Source organism: Lemur catta, chromosome Y (assembly GCF_020740605.2).
Source record: "Lemur catta isolate mLemCat1 chromosome Y, mLemCat1.pri, whole genome shotgun sequence".
Taxonomy (NCBI): Eukaryota; Metazoa; Chordata; class Mammalia; order Primates; family Lemuridae; genus Lemur; species Lemur catta.
In genome coordinates this window covers 5,012,748-5,032,329 of record NC_059156.1, presented here as the reverse complement: position 1 = coordinate 5,032,329, position 19,582 = coordinate 5,012,748, and the positions used below count along the sequence as shown (strand labels likewise).

Genomic DNA, 19,582 nt, shown 5'->3' with positions numbered 1-19,582 from the left:
CCTAATTTTTCATGTGTAGATACTGTCTCCAAGAGTTGAAGTAGCTTAACAAATTAGCTTGGCTGTCATATCTAACAAGTCGTGGTGATTATTAATATCTCTGAATTTCTCTTCCTCTGAAAAAGTAACTTAATACTTGGGTTATTTCATATTTGGTAATTCTCTAGTTAGTACTGTAATAATAATCTTCTGTGCCGAGATCAGGTATCCTCTCTTTTATTTTTGTATTTTGTAGAACTCTTAGAATAATACTGTACCTAGTTACTACTAACAGAAACTTAAGGAGTATTTGACTTGATTTCCAAAACCTAGAACTCTTTTTGCAAGTGTGATGTCCCCTCACAGTTTATCCACTTAACTGATGAATCATGTGAGCATTAAAGATGTTGGAAAACCAAGTTAAAGAATTGTTTTACTTTGGGTGATTTTGAACTGGTAATTTTGAGATTGGATTTCATGTTCTGTTAAAGCCTGTAGAGTGAAATGAGAAGAAAACTTAAGAGTGAAAAAAATGAACAAAGGAAGTCTTCCTTTCCCATTCTGTAACCATGTTTTATTTCTGGTGGTTTATGTGGCCATTGATGCTTGTAACATTGATTTCATTTCTTTGTTGGTCTTCTTCCATAAGTAGATATTTCTGTAATGTTATAAAGTAGCCCAATTATTTTTAATGTGGGCATCAGAGAGTGTAAAAATTATTCTGTAAGACCCATGTGTTCTGCTTAAAGGCAATATTTTGTCTCAAATTTGATTTGATTGCTCTGTTAGCAAAAACTCAGAGCAGTATTCCTCACACTAACACTCAGAAAAATTTACCTTGAGGTCCAGTGAGAAATGTGGATTGGTAGGTTTTTTTCCTGGACTTTTAGATTATGTCAGTCTGGAGTGGAACTGTGAGAATTTTTCCCCCCACCTTTATGAACAAAGACAATTTGTATTTCTGATAAATTCTCAGGTATTATTGAAGATTCTGGTCCTAAAACATACTGGAAGAACATTGATTGAGAGTTTACTTTCAATGTATCCTACCTTTCTTTCAGCTTAAATACTATTTCAGCAAATCTATCTTAAATTTGTTTACTCAGTTACATTTTTTTAAGTTTTAATTTTAACAAGTACCAATTAAATTTCAGTATTATAGGCACTAATATATACTAGATAGTCTTGACAGGCAGTGGGAAAACAATGTGGGTAAAATAAAATTGCCTCTGTCAATTGTTGGTTTAGCAGAGTTTACAAAGTAATTTCGACATATCTTTTAGAGCTTAGAGTTTATGATCAGTGTTTTCAAAGCAGGACATCACTACCATTGTAGAACACTTACGTTAAATTAAAGGGAAACTAAAATGGAAAGGGGCATAATCAAAACAAATGAATTAATTTACTGTCAAAGAATAATTGAACATTCTGTGTAAATGAATTTTGTGGACAGACTTACAAGTCTGTGCAAATCAATTAGACGTTATGAATAAAGGAATTTTTTCAGAAAACCAAATTTTATTTCTTTTAAATGTTTAAGTTACTGTTGTTTCATGGAACACTTTTTTTTTTTTTTTTTTCCAGGCCTAGCTCTGCCCAGGCTAGAGTACACTGGTATGGTCATAGCTCATTGTAAATGAGGGCTCATGCCAGTTCTCCTCCTCAGCCTCCCAAGTAGCTGGGACTATATGCCCAGCTAATTGGGAACTTTGTTTTTAAATGGGGCTGTCTTATGTTGCCTAGGCTGCTCTGAGATGTCAGCTGAAGCCATCCTCTCTCCTCAGCCTCCAGATTAGTGATGGAGAACTTTTTATGTTGTGTTCCTTTCTCTGTGTGTATGTTTGTGTGAGGTGTGCCTATTTGTATTTTTATACAAATACATCTTTTTATGAAAGTTATACATGTCGTGAAGTAAAAGAAATTTGGAGGCTTTAAGGAGAGAAACAAAAAGCAAAGCACTCCTATGCAAACCTTCTGCTTCCTGTGATACCACAGTGTAGAAGCAGTCATAATATTTGTTCACCTTTTTTATGTTCATTTTTGTAAATTTGATGAAAATAGTGTAAATTAGTCTTTCCCCTTTTTTCTACTTCTAGTTTAAAAAGTTTTCCATTAAGTAGGATTTTTCAGGCTCTATATTCATGTTTCATAATTTCCATAATTTTTCTTTTGGTGCCCTTTTAGATTGTCCACAATTTTTTGTTATGAATATGTTCTAATGAACTTTTTTGTATTGATGAGTATCTGATTATTATGTTGAATCTAAGTTTTCATTAGTTCATTATATATTTTTTGTTTTATTTTATTTTATGTTTTTTAGAGATGGGTTCTCGCTTATTGCCCAGGTTGGTCTCAAACTCCTGGTCTCAAGCGATCTTCCCACCTCAGCCTCCCAAAGTGCTAGTGTTACAGATGGGACCTACCAGTGCTGCCAGTTGCATAATATTACAATTTAAATAAGTAAGTTTTCTTCATTTTTTCTGCTTCTATTTACTGTTTCCTTTAGGCATAGGAATGTACCGTTTATCCATTCTCCCTGGAAAACAATCGTATTCATGGTCTTTATTTTTGTGTTAAATACTACTTTTTTACCCCTTTCAAATGCTGCTTAAAACTGCCAGAATGAAGTCAGTCTTAATATAAATTTCTAACATTATCTGCCTTAAAAAATTTTTTATCCTCCATTTACTTTGACTTTCTGAAGTTTGTATGAACACCCTAAGCTTTTCTGGCTTTGAAGCTTTGTTATGTCAGTTTCTTTTGGAAGAATTTTCCCTGTTTTTGTTGGTGCCAGTTACTTTTCATCTTCAGTGGCTAGTGAGGTTATTTGTCAGGATGGCTCATATATACTAAAATGGCCTTAGGCTCTTACTTTTTTTTAAAAAAATGCTATATTTGTCCTCATTTTTCTGCCAGACAGTTGTTCTAATTGCTAGTACTGAAAAGTTTTTTTAGGTTTTCTTTCTGTTTATTCTGCTGTGTACTGGGATATGAGATGGGATTGTAGATTAGAGTTGTGTGTAAAGTTGAGTAAAGTTCTCCAATATAAGTCATATAACAAGAATTTTGAGCTATATTTGCTCCTAAAAGTGTTTTCTTGTTCTATACTATTTTGAGTAGTTGGAAGTCCTGGGCTGATCATGGGAAAAATAAATTATAGAGTGAATTGATTTTTAAAATGTTAGTCTTCAGCTGTCATATATTTGAATTTTGTACAGTGGCCACATTATACATTAATGTGTTGAAAACTGCAAACCTCCTTTTCTTATTTCAAGTTCAGACTTAACTTGCAATAGGCAATAAAGAGTTTTTTTGTATTTCATGGTGGTATGGTTTGCCTAAGAGCAGTTCAGCTTTGGGATCTTTGTTGTATTAATATTTGTAAAGTAGTATTTTGTTGTAATTTTTTGCTGTATCATTTGATTTTATAAGATGAATGAAAAGCAAAAATTGAAAGTAATGATTCTAGTCATAAGTGGAGATGTTAATGGAGACCTAGGGAATTGATAAGGCATAGGGAAACTATGGATTTTTAATGTTACTTAATTTGGTTGTGGTCATTGATTATTTTGGCATTGTTCCCTGGACACTCAAATAATTAATATGAAAACGGAATTCAAGTTCAGAAAACATAAAGATTGTACAGGTGTTGTATTAGTTATGTATTGCTAGGTGTAGCATATTATCCTGAGACCATAGTGGCTTAAAAATCACAATTTTTATCTCACAATTTCTTTTGGTTGTGAATACAGGTAGATATGATTTAGCTGTGTCCTCTGTTTTAGGATCTCCACAAGTGTATATTTAAAGTTTGCCTATTGTTGCGGTCACGTGAAGGATTGACTGAGCATGTTCTTTTCCTGAGCTTGTTCTGTGGCTGTTGGGTTCAGTTCTTTTGGGTGGTTGTTCTCAGTTCTTCACTAATTGTCAGTTGTAGTCTATTCTTAGCAGCTCATATAGCCCAGCTACCTGCTTCATCAGAGCAAGCAAGCAAGAATAGCTAGAGCAAGAGAATAAGTAACATGAAAGTCTTTATAACCCTAATCACAGAATTGATGTAGGTTAAAAGCAAGTCACTAGGTGTGACCCTAACTCAATGGAAGTGATTATACAAAAGCATGACTGTCAGGAGGCAGCATCATTGGAAGCCATTTTAGAAGCTAACACCAGTTATTATTAGGGTTTTTATGATACTTTGTTGTACTCCAAGAGTGGGAAATCTTTTTAAAATATTTCTTCCTGCTTTTGTTAAATACTGTTCAGAACTCTTACATGCTGATTCCATTAGAATGAACTTTATTGACATAACTCCATTCTGTTTTCTGTTTATTTAGTATTCTCCCATCTAATTGAACTACCCCCAATGGATGGGGATGCTCTGATTTTTTACTGTTATTAGTCCTTCTTTCTCATTTATTCTTATTGTTCTGTTTACCTAGCCTGTGCTCCCTCATTCTTTTATATGTGGCGTACGTGGCCAAGGTTAACACAATAACTGTCATGTTAATTGTATTTAACTTGTGCTAGTTTTGAGCTTGGGGCCTCATGAAGCATATGTAATTCACACATTTCTTTACCTTGGAAGTCATGTGGTGCACAGGCAACTCACAGTACCATGCTACAGCATACATGTTATGTGATAGGTGGCCCTCCGGGCAGAACCCTCTAGTTGGTTCATGAAAATCTTGTTTGTTGATGTTCTTTTTTTATAATTAATAGTGACAGTTTAATTGCATATAACTCATGCATAGAAAACAGTAAAAAGTGCCAGATGTGGTGGCTCACACCTGTAATCCTAGCCCTCTGGGAGGCCAAGGGAGGCAGATCATTTGAGCTCAGGTCAAAAGGTAGCATGATGAAGGCTAAGTATAGCTTGAGTTTTTCATTTATGCTCCTTGCTTCTATTAAGTCTAGAATGTATGTTTACAATTGTGATAAAATATACATAACATAAAATTTACTGTTTTAACCATTTTTAACTTTACATTTTATTGGCATTAAGTTCCTTTATATTGTTGTACAAATATTACTAACATCTGTTTACAGCACTTTCTCTGTCCTGCAAAACTGAAAGTCTGTACCCCTTAAGTAACTCTATATTAACCTTTTTCCTGGGCAAGCACCATTCTACTCTAAGTACCTCATATGAATAGAAACATACAATATTTGTTCTTTTGTAACTGGTTTATTTTGGTTAGCCTAATGTCTTGAAGATTCAGTCATGTTGTATGTGACAAGATTCTTTCTTTTCAAAGGCTGAATGATGTTCCATTATGTGTGTTTACCACACTTTGTTTATCTATTCATTTATCAGTGGACATTTGGTTTGCTTCCACCTTTGGCTGTTGCTGAATAATGCTTTTCCTATCCCTACATTCAGTTCTTTGGTTATATACTCAGAAGTAGAATTGCTGAATCATGTGGTAATTCTGTTAATTTTTTCAGAAGCTGCCATATTGTTTTTCATAGTAGTTTCATCATTTTACACTCTCACCAACAGTGTGTAGGATTCTAATTTTTCCATAGCCTCACCAAAACTGGTTATTTTCTGTATTTTAGGTTTTTTTTTTTTTTTTTTTTTTTTTAGCATAGTAGCTATTCTAACAGGTTTTTCTGTTCTGTTTTGTTTTGTTTTTTGGATAGCTCGTTGTGGTTTTAATTTGCATTCCTCTTACTATTGGGCATCTTTTCATCTTCCTATAAGCCATTTCTGTATCATCCTGGAGAAATGTTTTTTAAAGTCCTTTGCCCATTTGTGAATTAGGTTATTTGATTTTTGTTATTGAGTTGTAGGAATTCTTTAGATTCTGGATATTGACCGCTTATCAGATAAATAATTTGTAAATATTTTATCCCATTTTGCAGGTTGTCCTGTCACTTGTTTGTGTCCTTTGATACACAGAAATTTTTATAATTTTGTTATACTTCTTTTTGTCTATTTTTGCTTTTGTTGCCTGTAATTTTGGTATCATATCCAAGAAATCCTTTGCACATTCAATGTCTTGGAGATTTTATTGTGTATTTTGTTGTAGGATTTTTATAATCTTGGGTTTTATGTTTAGTTCTTCATCTATTTTGAGTCACTTTTTGTATGTATGTGGTACAAGGTAAGTCCCTAACTTTGCTCTTTTGAATGTAGATGTCCACTTTTCCCAGTACCATTTGTTGCAGAGACATAGGCCTTTCCCCTTTGGATGGTCTTGGTGATTTTGTTGAAGATCTTTTGACCATACAATGAAAGGTTATTTCTAGGCTCTGTGTTTTATTTCATTTGTCAATCTGTCTTTATTCCAGTAACTCACAATTTAATTACTATAGCTTTGTAATTTATTTTGAATTAGGAAGTATGATTGTTCCAGCCTTTTTTTTTTCAAGATTGTTTTGGATATTTGGGGTCCCTTGAGATTCCTTATAAATTTAAGGATGGATTTTTCTATGCAAAAAATGTTGGAATTTTGATAGGGATTGTGCTGAATCTCTAGATCACCTCGGGTAGCTTTGACCTCCTTCTCATCCGTGAACATAGGAGGTCTTTCCATGTATTTGTGTTTTGTCATTTTGTTTTTCTAGCAATGTTTTATCATTTTCAGTAAGTCATTCACCTTGATTAAGTGCTTTGGATTTTTGCATGTATAATACAATGTCATCTCCAAATAGACAAAATTTTACTTTCTGCTCTCTGATTTGTATGCCTTGCCTGTTTTTTTTTTTTTTGCCTCGTTGCTCTGGCTGTGACTCCTAGTATTATGTTGAATAGAATTGGCAAGAGTGAGCATTCTTGTCTTGTATATGATCTTAAAGAAGATATTTAACAGCTTTTTACTGTAGATCAGCAGTCCCCAACCTTTTTGGCACCATGGAAGACAGTTTTTCCACACCCAGGATGGAGAGTGCGGAGGATGATTTCAGGACGATTCAAACAGCAGTACATTTATTGTGCAGTCAGACCTCTTTTCTAATGATAATCTGTATTTACAGCTGCTCCCCAGATGCTAGTGCTGGGGAGCAGCTGCAAACGAGAATCTGACACCCCTGCTGATCTTATAGGAGGCAGAGCTTATGTGGTGATGTAGGCCAGGCATTGGGAGCAGCTGTAAATAAAGATGAAGCTTCGCCTCCTCCTGTGCAGCTTAGATCCTAACAGGCCACAGGTTTGGGGACCACAGTTGTAGAGGATCACATTAACTGTGGGCTTTTTATATATGGCCTTTATTACATTTAGGTAGTTTATTTCTACTGGTATTTTACTGGATGTTTTTTATGATACAGGGGTGTAGCATTTTGTCAGATTCTTTTTTTTTTTGCATCAGTTGAGATAATTATGGTTTTTTTTTTCTCCTTCTTCTGTCAATGAAGTACATGGATTGGATTTCATGTGATACACCAGTTTTACATTACAGGAATAAATCATACCGGGTCTGGTGTATAATCCTTTTAATATGCTGCTGAATTTGGTTAGCTTGTATTTTGTTGAAGATTTTTCCATCAGCACTCAGCAGGAACATTGGTCTGTAGTTTCTTTTCTGATAATGTTTGTCCAGCTTTAGAATAAGTGTAATTCAGGCCTCATAAAAAAAATACGTGAGTATTTCCTTTTCATTTTGGGGAAAGAGTTTTGTAATCAGTGTTAAAGATTTTTTAAACGTTTGTAGAATTCCTCAGTTGAAGTCATATGATTGTAGACTTTTCTTTGTTGGGAAGTTTTAATTACTGATTCAGCCTATTTACTAGTATAAATGTTTAGGTTTTCTAATTCTTCATGACTCAGTTTTAGTAGGTCGCGTATTTCTTAAGAACGTATCCATTATATGTTTGTTATTCAATTTAGTGGCATATAATTGTTTGGAGTATTTTCTTGGACTCTATTTCTGTGGCATTGATGGTATGTCTGCTGTTTTATTCTTAATTTTAATTATTTGAATTTTGTCTTTTATTTTTCTTAATCTACGTAATGGCTTGTTAGTTTTCTTGATCTTTTCCAAAAACCCACTCTTAGTTTTGATGTTTTTTATAACCTGTATTTTATTTATTTCTGCTGTCATCTTTCCTTCCGTTAGCTTTCAGGTTTAGTTCTTTTCTCTTTTTTTTTCTGTCATTTTTGTGTGTTTTTTTTTTTTGTTTGCTCTTACGACAGTTTTTACATATTCTGTTTAGTCTAAGTTGAGCACACCCTGCTCTTCTGTGGTTAGTGTTGTTTGTATCACATATCTCTTTCCATCTTTTCACTTTCAAGTTATGTCTGTCCTTACATTGCTTCATCTATTGTAGGACTCTTGTGAGTCTCTCACAGGGAAAGACAGATTAAATCCTGCTTTTTTATTTTTTGCAGCCCATCTGTGTGTTTTGATTGGGGATTTTAATCCATTTGCAATTTAAAGTATTTACTTAAGAAAAGGATTAGTTTTAGTTTAGTTACTTGTTTTCTGTGTATTTCTCATAACCTTTTTATTTTCTCTTTTACTGTATTCCTTTGTATTTTGATTTTTTTAGTGTAATGCTTTGATTCTTTTTATTTTTTGTATATTCTGTAGGTACTTTCCTTTGTAGTTACAGTTGAACAAAATCCCTGTTACATAGTACATTGATCCAGGACCATGCTTCACTGGTCTTTCTCCTTCCCAAGATACACTATGGGGAAAGCTTTCCATATAGTTTTAAAGGAATTGGGTGATTTCCAAAACAATCCCTGCTCTGGGCACGATGGCTTATGACAGTAATCCTAGCACTTTGGCAGGCCAAGGCGGGAGGATCACTTGAGCTCAGTTCTCAAACAGCCTGAGCAAGAGTGAGACCCCATCTCTACTATGAAAAATAGAAAAATTAGCCAGACATCCTAGCATGTGCTTGTAGTCCCAACTACTTGGGAAGCTGAGGCAGGAGAATCACTTGAGCCCAGGAGTTTGAGATTGCTGTGAGCTAGGCTGATGCCACAGCACTCTACTCAGAGTAACAGAGTGAGACTATCTCAAAAACAAAGAAAACCAAAGTTATCCCTAGACGCAAGACCATCCTAAATTAAAGCAATTTGAACAGAAACTATATTATGAGAAGGAAAGATTATATTCTTTCAAGAATTTTCTTGACAAGGAAGGACATATATTAATGATTTCCAATGTGGGAAATAAGCATATTACATAGGCTAAGAAAACTGAATCCAGGGAGAAATTGAGAGGATGAATATAAGGCTCTTTTGAAGGTGGGGCATATACTGTGGGATCAGGAGCCCAGGTAAAGGGCAATAGGAACAGGAAAATCAGCAAATTTAAAGTAATAAAGAATGAAGTTTAATTGGGAACTGGGTCTGTTTTTTTGGAAAAAATTGTTTTAAGTTAGCAACAGAACTAAACTGGAAAGGAAATGATATGGAGTTTCTCTAAGTTTTAGAACTTAGTTTATGTAAAGCTTTTGAATGAGATTTTTATGAGAAAGAAAACAGAAGAGAAGACTGTATAATCTTAGGGTGACCATATAGAGGTAGGTATCATATGTGTGTATTTCACAGGGTTTTTTGGTCCATTTTCTCTTTAATCTTACCCTTATGGAATACTATTACTATTTCTTAAATTTTATTTTATTTATTAAAGAGCAGTCAGTGTCTGGCATTAGCCTCAGTATTGTTCAGTATTATCAGTCATAAAAAATTTTTTTGCAGTTTTGTTAGTAAAAAGAATAGTGTCTTATTTTTATAATTTGCTTTGTCATTATTGTATAAGAAGTTAAAGGAGTTTGTGTAGTGATTTAGCCATGGCTGCGGAAATCAGACTTCCTAGGTGAGAATCCCGTTTTGCTACCTAGCACTAATGTATGCAGTTTACTTTTTGCTCTTTATGCCTCTTTTTATCTACAAAGATTATAATTTCCATGTCATAGATTTGTTGGATGAAGTAAAGTGTTCCACATAGTGCCTGATTCCAAAAATGTAGTATTGTTAAGTTGGTTATTATTTTGCATATATATTGCAAAATTGATCACATTTTTTTCTTTGACTTTGTTTTTATATCCTTTGCCTGATTTCTGTTTCTTTCCTTTGGGGTGTGTGTGTATGTGTGTGTGCACGCGTGCGTGCATGTGTGTGGTATTTTAGACACATAGATGTCAGCAATTATTCTCTTCTGTACTGCTTAATTTACAGTGTTTAATTTTTATGGAGACAAACCTGATTCTTAATCTGACAAGACATTAGAATCACCTTGGAGATCTGAAAGAACTACTTATAATTATCCCTCAGATACTTTATATATTTGCTCTAGGCTGAAGCTTGGATACCAATATTCTTTTAAAAGTACTGCAGAAAATTCTGATTTGCAGCTTATGGTGAAAACCACTGGACTGATGAATATGGAATATAAAGAATTATATGCCATTTATCCATACTTCTCTGCTAGTCAGGTTGCAAAGAAGTCTCACCATTATACTTCTGTGGCCTGTAGTCCTTTATATTTCTAGAAAATATTATTGACTCTCCTGAAGAATTGGCAAAAAGCCTTTGTCAAAAGTAGAAACCCAAAAGTCCCTTGACAGATTAGATTGTTGAGAAGTATCATATAATTTACACCCTCTCCAAAGAAAAAAATGGCCCTGAGTTTTAAAGTCATTATTTAAATCACTTAACAACTTTGTTTATGTATAGATTTATGTGTGTGTGTATATATGTATCTATACGTGTTTTGAGACTAGGTGTTTCTCTGTTACCCACACTGGAGTGTTAAAATAGCTCACTGTATCCTGGAACTTCTGGGCTTAGGAGATTTTCTTGCCTCAGCCACCTGAGTAGCTGTGTCTTCGGGTGTATGCCACCATGCCTGGCTCATTTTTGTTGTTGAGATGGAGATCTCACTATGTTGTGCAGGCTGGTCTTGAACTCTTGGTCTCAAGTGATTTTCCTGCCTTGGCCTCCCAAAGTACTGGAGTTACAGACATGAGCCACCCTGCCTGCCCTGAACAACTTATTTTTTTTAAATATCCTAAATACAGCAATGTGTTGATTATGCTGTCTGTTTTGAACTACTTGTAAAAATCTGATTATATTATTAGTTGAGCATTAAATTTTGACAATGTATTTAAGGAAGAAATTGATAGGCCACATTCTTTTGCAAATTAATGGTGACAACTAAGAACTTTATATTTTTTTCTGGAATATTACGTAATATTAAGATTATATTTGATATGTTGTCCTAGTATAACTGCTCACATAAAAATGTGAAATTCTTAGAGTAAAAGTATTAATAAAATTTTAACTTTTCACTTTTGTCTTTCATTTTTATAATATTTTATTGACTATACTCTCGTGATGTTAATATACATATTAAAATTGTCATAATTTTTTTATTCATTTTTTTAAAATATCTAAAGCAATTGTACCTTTTTTCCCTTCTATTTTTAGGTTATGAAATGGTCTCTGCAAGATGTTCTGTCCTTGAATTGGAGATTTTTAAGGCTGACGTATGCTGGTACTTCATCTCCTACAGGTGGACTGTAATTTCTTCTCTTAGGACAACTATATAAAGAGACAAAATAGCAAAGATCTGTTCTGTGTCAAGTATGACAGCCACAACTCGTGGCTCTCCAGTAGGAGGGAATGATAGCCAGGGCCAGGCTCCTGATGGACAGTCTCAGCCCCCCTTTCAGCAGAATCAGGTAGGATTAAGGCTCTGTTGTTTGGGGTACTATGGAATTCAAAATGATGGAGCATGTCCTAAATAATTAGCAAAGTAATTACAAAGGCTATTGTCATTTTAAGTTATACTTGAGAAAATGCCTGTGGCTTATACTAACAGGAAGTCCTGATTACTGTACATTCTTGAGAAAGTACAATTTTTGTGTGTTTAAGACCCTGTGTGACTCTGAGGACAAAAGTATTAAATTAGTTACAAGCATGATGCAAGTCAACTGCTTATGTTCAAATTCTATTTTATGGGATTACTTACCCTATAACACTAGCTGAGTGCTGTAATATCTAAGCCTAATTTTTGTCTCTGTAAAACAAGGCTACATGAAATAATATTTGTAAAAAACTAACATCTATTTATTATCATCGTTTTGTCTTGGCCTCATTGGAAATAGTTACTTGTTTTTCTGTTCTCTGAAAGAAGGTATGTAAGATAAATGAACTATTTGTAAAGAGCTTAATATAATTAACATAGTTTCTTTCTCATTGACAATGATATTGACAATTTGCCTTCACTTTTTCTTGCCAGTTTTTCTAGGGTGAGAAATCAATTGTACTGAACTTTCCAAAGTAAAGTTTTATAAAATTTAGGCTTTGAGCTTCTTTCTCATTTCTATGTATTTTTCCTCTTTTTATCATTCTTTTTGTTCATTATTTGTATTCATTCTTTTTGCTTTCTTTGGGTTTTGTTTGCCACTCACTTTCTAGTTTCTTGAGAAGAAAATTTAGATACTTTAGAATTTTAGATTTTCAACTTTTCTTTTTTTGAAAACGATGTATTTTAGGCTGCAGATTTCACTGAACCACATTCCACAACGTTTTCTGTGTTTATATCCATTGTCATTTATTTAATATATTTTCTAATACATATTTTGGTTTTTTCTTTGATGTAAGTATTTTCAGGAAACATAGGTGCTTCATTTTCAAACAGTTGGTGATTTTCTACTATATCTTTTTTTTTTTCACTGGTTTGTAGCTTAATTCCTTTGTGGATAGAGAATACATTACGTTAACATATTCTGTCTGTGAGAATTTGTTGCTGTGTGGGAATTTGTTGAGGCTCGCTGTGTGGTCCAACATATAGTTAATTGCAATTCCATTAGCACTTGGATGAAACTACATTCTGCCGTAAATGCGGCTGCATTTATTGTACATGTTATTTATTTGTAGTTTTCTTATTATGCTTTTTAGATGTTCCTTTCTTGTTTAACTTTGTTTTAAGTCTGCTATTTTATTACTGGTTGAGAAATCTTTTAATATCTGCTTATAATTGTGGACTTACCCATTTTGCATTTTTATTCTGTCAGTTTTTTGTTATATATTTTTTGAATCTATAAGATGCATACAGATTGAAAATAGTGGTATTTTGTTGGTAATTGACCCTTTAATGTTTATGAAGAAATCTCTTTAATCTCCAGTAATTTTTCCTACCTTAAACTCTTCCATTTGCATATTAGTATAACTATACAGTACCTTTTTTAAATCTTTTTTTGGTTTGTGTTGTGTGGTTTATCTCTTCCTATCCATTTTTTTTTAAAAACACTCTTTATTTGTTGTTTTTCATTAAATTCAGTGCACCCAACTCTGCACTTTAATTTGTTGTCATAATTTTTTTGTTTTTGCTTTTAATACATTTTTATAGAGCACTTTTAGGTACACAGCAAAATTGGGCAGAAGGTACAGAAATTTAACCAAATGCCTTCTACTTTACTCCCCCACCAGAGTGGCACATTAGAATGATAGACCTATATTGACATGTCTTTTTCTCCCAGAGTCCTAGTTTATATTAGGGTTGGCTTGTCTTTTGTGTATTCTGTGGGTTTTGACAAATGTATAATGACATTAATATGTGATTACAGTATCACTTATACTAACTTCACTACCCTAAAAATCTTCTCTGTCCTCTTCCTTTTTATTCATCCTTTCCAACCTCTAACCCCTGGCAACCACTAATATTTTTATTGCTTCCATAGTTTTGACTTTTCCAGAATGTCATAAAATTATAGTTATACAGTATGTAGCCTTTTTCTATTGGCTCCTTTCATGTAGAAATGTGCATTCAAGTTTCCTCCATATCCTCTCATGACTTGATAGCTCATTTCTTTTTTAGCGCTAATATTGCATTTTATAGATTACCACAGTTTATCTAGTCACCAACTGAGAACATCTTGATTGATTGCAGGTTTTAGCACTTGTGAATAATGCTTTTATACATATTTGTGTGGAAGTCAGCTTTCAACTTACTTGAGGTGATAATATTTTGTGAAATAATATGCTGGAATTCTGACTTCTATTTCTCTTCCTTTGTTAGCCTATCAGTCATAGGCTTTTTAATACATTTTTAGTGGTTCCCATAGAGTTTGCAATATATGTGTTCCACAAATCTCTTAAGTCCATTTTCAAACAACAACATACAACTTCATAGATAGTACAAGTACCGTATAATAACAAAACGTTTCCAATTCTTCACTTATTTCCTCTATATTGCTTTTCCTTAGGAAGATCTGTGTTTCTGACCTGTGTCATTTTCCTTCTCTCTGACAAGCTTCTTTTTGACATTTCTTCCAAAGCAGATGTCCTGGCAATAAACTCCCTTAATTTTTGTCTATCTGAGAAAGTCTTTATTTCTCCTTCACTTTTGAAGTATAATTTTGAAGAATACAGAATTCTAGGCTGGTGGTTTTCTCTTGACACATTTAAGTATTTTCTTTCAGTCTCTTCTTGCTTGCCTGATGTCTTTGGTAAGTTTGAATATATGTCTGGGTTTAGTTTTGGGGGATTTTTTGTTTATTTTACATTTATCTTGCTTGGTGTTCTCTGAGCTTCTTAAGTCATGGCATTAATTTGGGGGAAATTTTTAGTAATATTGGAAATATTGCTTCTATTCCTTTCTCCTTTTTTCCTTCTGCTCTTCCCATTATGTGTAAATTGTCCCACACTTACAACCAGCCAACTTGGTACAATGACTTGGTAGTTGTCCCACACTTCTTGAATATTGGTTTTTTTTTTTTTTTTTTTAATTTCAGCTTATTATGGGGGTACAAAAGCTCAGGTTATATATCTTGCCCATGTCTCACCCATCCCCCTGAGTCAGAGCCTCAAGCGTGTCCATTTCCCAGACAGTGTGCCTGGCACTCACCATGTAGTCATACCTCCATTCCCTACCCCCACCCCCTCCCTAAGTCAGCACCTTCAAACATGACCATTCCCCAGATGGTGCGCAACACACTCATCATGTAGGCATACACCCACCCCTTGCCCCCACCCCCCACCTCGGTCTGATATCCAATTAGTATCATTCCCCAATGTGCATTTAGGTGATGATCAGGGAAACCAATTTTCTGGTGAGTACATGTGATGCTTGTTTTTTCATTCTTGGGATACTTCACTTAATATGATGGGTTCCAACTCTCTCCAGGAGAACCAAAGAGATGTCATGTCACCGTTATTTCTTATAGCTCAGTAATACTCCATGGTATACGTGTACCACAATTTACTAATCCATTCGTGAATTGATGGGCATTTGGATTGTTTCCACATCTTTGCAATTGTGAATTGTGCTGCTATAAACATTTGGGTGCAGGTGTCTTTTTTATAGAAAGACTTTGGTTCTTCTGGGTAGATGCCCAATAATGGGATTGCTAGATCAAATGGTAGGTCTACTTGAATCTGTTTAAGGTATCTCCATATTGTTTTCCATAGGGGTTTGCACTAGTTTACAGTCCCACCAGCAGTGTATGAGTGTCCCTGTCTCTCCGCATCCACGCCAACATGTATTGTTTTGGAACTTTTTGATAAAAGTTATTCTCACTGGAGTTAAGTGGTATCTCATTGTGGTTTTGATTTGCGTTTCCTTGATGATTAGAGATGTTGAACATTTTTTCATATGTTTGTTAGCCATTTTTATATCTTCCTTTGAAAAATTTCTATTCATGTCCTTTGCCCACTTTTTGATAGGGTTGTTCGATTTTTTCTTACTGATTTTCCTGAGTTCTAAATATATTCTTGTTATCAGTCGTTTATCTGATGTGCAGTATGCGGAAATTTTTTCCCATTCTATAGGTTGTCTGTTTACTCTCATGACTGTTTCTTTGGCTGTGCAGAAGCTTTTTAGTTTGATCAGGTCCCATTTATTTATTTTTGTTGTTGCTGTGATTGCCTTAGGGATCTTCTTCATAAATTCTTTGCCTAGGCCAATATCTGTAAGAGTCTTTCCTACATTTTCTTCTAGAATTCTAATAGTTTCCCACCTAAGGTTTAAGTCTGTTATCCACTGTAATTTGATTTTTGTGAGAGGTGAAAGCTGTGGGTCCTGTTTTAGTCTTCTACATGTGGCTATCCAGTTTTCCCAGCACCATCTATTAAATAAGGAATCTTTTCCCCAGAGTATGTTTTTGTCTGCTTTATCAAAGATTAGATGGCTATATGAGGATGGTTTTATATTTGGATTTTCTGCTCTGTTGCATTGGTCTGTGTCCCTGGACTTGTGCCAATACCAAGCAGTTTTAATAATCACAGCTTTGTAGTATAGTTTGAAGTCTGGCAAATTAATACCTCCCATTTTGTTTTTGTTGCTTAAAATTGCTTTTGTTAAATGGGGTCTTCTCTGGTTCCATACAAAGCGTAAAATTATTCTTTCTCTATCTGTGAAAAAGTTGGTAATTTAATAGGGATTGCATTGAATCTGTAGAAAACTTTAGGCAGTATAGACATTTTAACAATGTTGATTCTTCCGATCCACAAGCATGGTATGGTTTTCCACCTATTTACATGCTCTGCTATTTCCTTCCTCAGTGTTTCTCATTTCTCCCTATAGAGGCCCTTTACCTCCTTAGTTAAATATATTCCTAGGTATTTTATTTTCTTTGTTGCTATTTTGAAGGGTATTGAGTCCTTAATTTGGTTCTCCATTTGGCTGTTATTGGCATATATGAATGCCTCTGATTTGTGTGTATTGATTTTGTATCCTGAGACTTTACTGAATTCATTGATCAATTCCAGGAGTCTCTTGGTTGAATCCGTGGGGTTTTCTAGATATAACATCATATCATCAGCAAAGAGTGAGTTTGATGTCTTCTTTCCCTATCTGGAATCCCTTGATTCTGCTCTCTTGCCTGATAGCTCTCGCAAGGACTTCCAATACTATGTTGAAAAGTAAGGGGGACAGTGGGCAGCCTTGTCTGGTTCCGGTTCGAAGTGGGAATGCTTTCAGTTTTTCTCTATTCAGTATGATGTTGGCTGTGGGTTTGTCATATATGGCTTGTATCATTTTTAGATAGGCCCTGTCTATGCCTGTTTTGTTAAGTGTTCTTTCATAAAAGGGTGTTGAATTTTGTAAAATGCTTCTTCTGCATCTATTGAGAGGATCATATGATCTTTATTTTTGCTTCTATTTATGTGGTGAATTACATTTATAGATTTGTGTATGTTAAGCCATCTCTGCATCTCTGGGATGAAGCCCACTTGGTCATGATGGATTATTTTTTTGATAAGCACTTGGATTCAATTTGCTAGGATTTTATTGAGAATTTTGGATTCAATTTGCTAGGATTTTATTGAGAATTTTTGCATCTATATTCATAAGGGATATTGGTCTGTAGTTTTCTTTTTTTGTTGCATCCTTTCCTGGTTTTGGTATTAAAATTATGTTGGCTTGGTAAAATGTGTTGGGGAGAATTCTATCCTCCTCAATATTGGAGAATAGTTTATGTAGGATGGGCTCCAGTTCTTCTTTGTAGGTATGCTAAGATTCAGGTGTGAAGCCATCTGGTCCAGGGCTTTTCTTTTTGGGAAGGTTTTTTATTGCTGTTTCGATTTCAGATCTAGATATTGGTCTATTCAGGAATTCTATTTCTTCCTGGTTGAGCCTGGGAAGGCTGTGTGTTTCTAAAAATTCGTCCATTTCCTCCTCATTTTCCAATTTGTACGCATAAAGATTTTTGTAAAATTCATAGATGATGTCATGTATCTCTGTGGCATCGGTCGTGATTTCTCCTTTCATGTTCCTGATGGAGGTTATTAGAGTTTTTGCTTTTCTGCTCTTGGTTAGTCTAGCCAGAGGTGTGTCAATTTTGTTTATTTTTTCAAAGAACCAACTTTTTGTTTTATTAATCTCCTTATGGTTTGTTTATTGTCCTTTTCATTTAGTTCTGATTTGATCTTAATAATTTCTCTCCTTCTGCTAGGTTTGGGGTTGATCTGTTCTTCCTTCTCCAGCTCTGAGTCTGTTGGTTAGATTGTCTATTTGTAAGTTTTTTGTCTTTTTGATATAGGCATTTATGGAAATAAATTTTCCTCTCAGGACTGCTTTAGCTGTGTCCCACAGATTTTGATAAGTTGTGTCTCCTTTGTCATTTAATTCAAAGAATCTTTTCATTTCCATCTTGATTTCTTCATTTATAAAATAATCGTTCAGGAGAAGGTTGTTTAACTTCCATGACTTTGAGTAGGAATGAGAATTTCTGTTAGGGTTCATTATTACTTTTATTCCGCTGTGATCTGAGAAGATGCATGGTTTAATTTCTGTTTTTTTTTTAAATTTTTTAAGACGTGCTTTATGTCCTAGGATATGGTCAATCTTGGAGAATGTCGCATGAGGTGTGGAGAAGAAAGTATATTCAGTGGATTTGGGGTAGAATGTCCTGTAGATGTCAGTCAGGCCCATTTGTTCTAGCATTCTATTGAAGTCCATTATTTCTTTGTTTATTTTTTGTTTGGAGGATCTGTCCTGTACTGTCAGCGGTGTGTTAAAGTCTCTGACCATTAAAGTGTTGTTATGTATCATTTTGTTCAAATCAAGTAGGGTTTGCTTTATGAATCTGGGTGCACCTAAGTTGGGTGCCTATATATTAAGTATAGTTATGTCTTCTTGTTGAATTGTACCCTTACCAGTATATAGTAAACACCTTTGTGTTTCATTACTTTTGTTGATTTAAAAACTAAGTTATCGGAGATTAAAACTGCCACGCCAGCTTTCTTTTGGCTTCCATTTGCTTGAAATATCGATTTCCACCCTTTTATTTTCAGTCTCAATGCATCCTTGCAGGTTAGATGAGTTTCCTGAAGACAGCAGATACTTGGCTTGTTTTAACCATTGGGCCAGCCTATGTCTCTTGAGTGGGGAATTCAGTCCATTCACATTTAATTAGAGAATTGATAAGTGAGAGTGATTCTGTTCCTCATATTGAGTTGAATTTCATTATTCTGTTTTCTCGCTTGAGCCATTGTGATAACTGGGTTTTTATCTTCTCTTGAGTAGTTTTACATTCGTGGGTCTTTCTTGTGCTGGTCCGTGTGTAGCTCTGTTTTGAGTACTTCTTGGAGAGCTGGTCTTGTCTTGGTGAATTCTCTGAGTTTTTGTTTATCTGAGAATGTCTTAATTTCACCTTCATATATAAAGCTGAGCTTAGCTGGGTATAAGATTCTAGGCTGGACATTATTCTGTTTCAGAAGAGTGAGAATGGGGCCCCAGTCTTTTCTTGCTTGTAAGGTTTCAGTTGAGAAATCTGGCGTGATTCAGATGGATTTTCCTTTGTATGTTACTTGTTTCTTTCTCCTTACATCTAGAAGAAGGGCCTCTTTAGTGGATATTTTGGTTAGTCTAATAACTGCATGACGTAGTATCTTCCTATTTGGTATGAATCTCCCAGGGGTTTTTTGAGGTTCTTGAACCTGTATATCTAGAGTTTTGGCAAGGCTTGGGAAATTTTCCTCAATTACATCTTCAAATAACTTATCCAACCGTTGCTTATGGTCTTCTTCACCCTCAGAAATGCCGATAACTCTCACGTTAGGCTTCTTCACATAATCCCACATTTCTTGTAGACTCTGGTCTCTTCTCTTATTTCTTTGCTCCATCTCTGTGACTGACTTATTTAATTGTAAAGTGTTATCTTTGATTTCTGAGATTCTTCTGTTTGATCTACTCTGCTCTTT

General features: G+C 34.5%; 1 protein-coding gene across 1 annotated transcript in view; it reads left to right on the top strand.

Annotated features, from left to right (window-relative positions):
- LOC123629100 (probable ubiquitin carboxyl-terminal hydrolase FAF-X) overlaps nt 1-19,582 on the top strand; it is a 166,632-nt gene that overhangs the window by 7,339 nt on the left and 139,711 nt on the right. The window contains exon 3 of the mRNA XM_045539064.1: nt 11,363-11,616. Coding sequence (XP_045395020.1) covers nt 11,521-11,616 — 96 coding nt within the window. The 5' untranslated portion in view covers nt 11,363-11,520. The remainder of the gene's footprint in view (nt 1-11,362; nt 11,617-19,582) is intronic.